Consider the following 5,009-nt stretch of genomic DNA (forward strand, 5'->3'; position numbering starts at 1 on the left):
CCACTCCTCAAATCTGCAGCAAGCATCAGTAATATTTATCACCATCAGAAGAACATTAAGAGGGATAATTATTTGTTATAGACAAAATCAGAGTGATCAGAAATATTAATACATCTATACAAGTTAGAAATATTGTCAACTTTTCATTCTGACCTTTTAAAGTCTTCACACATGACCTGGTTCAGATAATCAGAGCACGGAGTTAAATCCATTTCCAACATGCAGGAAATCATTTGATCAAACCTCGTTACATACGCTCCCTATTCTCAACACAAGGGGGCATCTACTATTACATTGACTTAAAATCTATCAAAGCAATAGAAAACTTGTTGAAGGGCCAAATCTGACAGATAAATTATATTTTCGTATCTGGTGCTTGTACACATGGAGATGAGGATGCCATCATATGGTAAAAAAAAATTCAACATAACCAATAAAAAACACCAGGTATTGAATTATTACTAAAGCTTAGTATAGCGAAAATCCCCCTAAGCAGGTGTTTTTATTCTGGTCTATTAAAAATGGCGATTTTTAATAGATGAATATTAAAAAGAGAATTCAGATGGGTTGAGGTCAGGACTGCAGACAGGTCATTTCATCCTTTCATCACATCAACTCCACTAAAACATAATTGAGAAGTTTTGTCTAGTTGTTCTTGGGCCACATCCACAAATATTTTGTTTTCACAAATGTGGTGAAATTTAAGTGGAAATAAATGTTTTAAATTGGTAACGGAAACCAAACACAAAGTTTGATTTTTGTTGTGTTATCTTTTTATTGGTTATTTCTATTGAAAGAACTGTTCTAGATTCAAAAGCAGCTCTATTGTTTTGTTTTATTTTAACTAACTAGGATTTTATTTTAACTATATTAGTAGTGTGATGTTTGTGTTGTAGATCCTGATGTACAAATGTTAAATCCCAGTGGACAGCCATCAGAGCCTTTGGTGTGTTCAGAAGACCCTGGAATAAAAAAAAAAAGTGAAATAATTTTACAAAAACAGAACACTGCGTACTGTGTGCAGCTTTAAGTATGGAATAAAAATGAGCCAATAGGAGGTTCTTGTTGATGGTCACCAGGCTTAGTTTCCCTGTCCGGATGGATGAATTCAACTAAACAATACTTCAGTTCCATATTGGCAGTAATTTGTGTAAGATGATTGTGATTTTGATCTAGAATTGGTGATTTTTGTAAGAGACTGGAAATTGTGGACACCAGTAAGCTGCACTTACCATAAAGTGCGTTTGTTCAACTAATGATTGAAGTGCTATGCCATCATGGTAGTTAGCGGACGCTAACGCTAAAGTGCTAACTTCAGCCATGTTGATGTGTCACAAGGAGAATGTGGTGAAGTTCTCAAAACAATTCATATGCAAATTTTTGATTTCAGCTGCAATTTATTCAGCTGAAAGTTTAAAAGAGTTTATTCAGAAAAGGTGAATTTAGGGAAAGCCAAGTGCGCTAAACGTTTTCCAAGTCAACAAAAACACTAAAATGCTAAACAAGAATGTTACTCATTGACCTTTCTTCCCAAGGACCAAAATCTTTAAGTTGGGCTGCCTACACAGCAAAATCTTGTAATTTTTTAATTAAAAGCACAAAAACAGTTGTATTAGTTTTTTTTTATTTTGCACCATCTCAACTATAAAAAAAAAAGTAAACAGTTTTTTTGTGTGTGTAATGCGTAAACCTTTCAATATCCAAAACATTTAAAGGGTTACTATTAAAAGAAAGGCATAATATATGTGATATTTATATTTATATATTTAATATAAATAATAAATATGTTATACATATTTTTGGGGTTTGGTATCTATTTTTAGAATTCTTAGCAATAAGAGAATATAGGTCACTGCTTCCTTGGAAATTCTTACTTTATTAAGTCAAATTTATTAAATGAGGGCTTTGCAATCAGACACTGAATGTCACTGCAAAAGCAAAAAATAGAAAACGAATATTTTACATATTACGATTTTAATTTTTCTGTAATTTATTTGAATAGGTTTGCTTCAATAAAAACTTAGTTTATACCTGCAGCCTCAGCTTTTTTATGGAATGTGTGAATTGTGAAGATGGTCTGGTTTTGTTCAAACTGAGAACTCTTAAAATCTACTTCCAAGTTCAAATAGAAGACACAAATATCTGTAATATTAAACATCTATCATAATGTTGAATTCTATTAAAAATGTCTGCTACTGTCTGCATAAATATTTCAAATGTGATGCTTTTTGGGTGGTTTTTAAAATAAGTTGAACTGATTATAAAATGTCAATGGTTCAGTCATGGATGTGAATGGAAAAATACATGTGTTGATATGCAAATATTTCTTATGCTTATCGGCACTGTGTGTTTTTGATCATATTAGACAAAATAGTCAGCTAGCTTTCTCTTGTCTCATTTATAAAGGTCATCAACATTTAGCAATGGTTTAGAAATCAGAAAGTAATCAAACCCACAACTGAAGTTCAAGAAATAAATTATTTTAGTAATTTCTAAAAACAGAGTGTTTTTAGACACTCTAATGTCAGTGGCTTGTGGAAAGTATTCACACCCCTGGAACTTCACGTTTTATCACGTCAGAAAGTCAGAAAAACTTTTATTTTAATGAGATTTTACGTGATAGACTGACACAAAGTTTTGGGCAGGAATACTATCATTGAGATTTACATGTTTGCAGGTGAACTCTGATGTTCTAAGGGGCTAACGTACAGAGATGAGCAGCTTTCTGTGATCAGGATGCTGCTGTGCTTTCCTATGTGTGCATGAAGGATGGGGACTTGTACAAAGGAGGAGAAAATACACAAACAACACTTCTTTTCTTCAAAATCATCCATGTAACTCAAAAACATCCACAATAAGAAGATTTTTTTTATATATATTATATATATTATCATCTTTGTTATTAGTTCGCTCCTGTCCAGCATCCTTTTCATCTTTTTTTTCCTTTAAGGTGAGGAGAAAGTTCAAACAAAACCTTTTCTTTAAGTGCAAGGAGGATCATCAGTTGCTCACATTTTTGCTTTTAATCTCTAAAAGTCCAGACATAAATATCTAAAATTGAGCTCGAGCCCTTTCTTGTTATTCAAAAGGAACAACTCTTCACATGAAATCTTATCAAGGGCAGTGTTGTCTTCAGAACCTCCTGTGAATAGAACCGTGCTCTAGGTTTAGTTCTACAGCCTCCTGATGGTCCTGGCGGGTTTGTTCCTCTTGCCTGGTTTCCTCGCTCGTCCTAGTCAGTCATGGAGGAGTTCTTGGAGACAGTTGGGGGATTTGAAGACCTCAGGAACATCACTGTCCAGTTTGCAGATCACTTTGTAGATGGCCTTCTTCCACGATGGGTCGGCGTCCTTCCCGGCTACGATGGCGTTGAAGAACTCGCGGAGCGTCACCTGGGCCACCTCCAGAAATCGATCGGGAACCTGGCAGAAAGCGTAGAAGTGTGTGAATACAAAGGCTAACCCAGGACAATGTCACACCTGTTAGATGCAGAATGAAAAAGGTGCAACAAGTATGTACACCACTGAAGCCTTTTGTGGTTTCCATCTTAAAATCACACTTCCATATTTTATCAGTGTCAACCATATGGACACTGATAAAATACCTTAAAATTTGAGAAAGTTACGTTTTAGATTTCTACAATGACAAAATTGTAAATGAGCCCACTGAGCCCATATTTGCATATTTTAGACATGTTTTTGAAAAATCCTACAGGCTAGTTTTTCATGAGTTATTTGGCGCTTTGATCCACAAAACTGATCCGTAGTTTTGTAGTTTCCACTGCAGAAACATTGACAATGAGCACAACATTTACTGTTCTTTGGGATTAATAAAGAAATTTTCAATTGAATTAATTTCAAATGAACGTTTATCTCAAACACTAACTGCTTCCAAAAAGTCTATGTTAAAGCTAAAGATAATGTTTAATTAGATGGGGAAAGTATTTTCTTCTTGTCCATGTAAAATGTTGACTGTAATGAAGAAAACAGATTTCTATATGTGAAATCTTTTTGACAGAAGGACCAACTACGTCTCATTGAACTGCTTTCTGCTCAGCTACGATGTCATTAAAGCAAATTTAAGAGGCGTGACGTGAGGACTGTCCAACATCAAACTTGGTTGATTCCAAACCAAAAAAGCAAAGCTTTTCTTTACAGACTTTGTGTTATTAAAAAATAAATCATAACCAGCAGGGAGGATCTGTCCAAATCTTTGGATACGCAGGAATAACCAGAACCCACAGGAAACCAAAGTAGAGATCTGATTTCCTCCAAAAAACTTGAGCAAAAAGGAAATGTTTTGGTGCAAATGTCTTCTTTCGTTTCTTGGTATTTTGTGAATAGATGGAGCACAAAGTGAATGAAGATTATATCAGAAGCCCTCAAAGAGATGAGTGACTGACAGACTGAAGAAAATCCTCAGGTCTATAAAAAACATCTTTCCTCCCATCACTGCTCAAACGGGTTCACTGAAAGGCAACATGAATAAAAAAACAAGCAAATTCATACTAAAAGGAACAAGTTAAGAGTTAACAACTTTGTGATTGTTTGCTTTTAGTGAACTGTGTGACTGAAAATGGCCCATGAGAAGAGGTGTGTGTTTTTATTACTATTCCAAGTTCTTCTTCAGAACTTCCCTAAGACACACTTCTTTCTGCAGAGCCTGGGGCTGTCGGTGTGGCTGTTGCCAGAGTTTCTTCAGCACACACAGGCTCATGCACCACCATGATCCACAGATAGCGACCATAGGCAGGTGAACATCTGTCGGGGGGGTGTTTGTGTGTTTTAACAGTGTTTTTGACAGGAGGACAATAGCACACATACATCGTTCACTCCAAGGGCAAGATTATCATACAACCTGACCATGATTTCCTCCCTTTTCCTTTTGCTGCTTTTTTTTTTTTTTTTGTTCCAAAAACACAAAACCCCCACACAAACACCCCCCCGACAGATGTTCACCTGCCTATGGTCGCTATCTGTGGATCATGGTGGTGCATGAGCCTGTGTGTG

General features: G+C 35.6%; 1 protein-coding gene across 1 annotated transcript in view; it reads right to left on the reverse strand.

Moving 5' to 3' along the window:
- Positions 1 to 1,856: 1,856 nt before the first annotated feature.
- The window catches only part of LOC103148707 (prospero homeobox protein 1-like), a 49,147-nt gene continuing 45,994 nt past the window's right edge, over positions 1,857 to 5,009 (reverse strand). The window contains exon 8 of the mRNA XM_007567597.2: positions 1,857 to 3,422. Coding sequence (XP_007567659.1) covers positions 3,237 to 3,422 — 186 coding nt within the window. The 3' untranslated portion in view covers positions 1,857 to 3,236. The remainder of the gene's footprint in view (positions 3,423 to 5,009) is intronic.

Source organism: Poecilia formosa, unplaced genomic scaffold (genome assembly GCF_000485575.1).
Source record: "Poecilia formosa unplaced genomic scaffold, Poecilia_formosa-5.1.2 Scaffold210, whole genome shotgun sequence".
Taxonomy (NCBI): Eukaryota; Metazoa; Chordata; class Actinopteri; order Cyprinodontiformes; family Poeciliidae; genus Poecilia; species Poecilia formosa.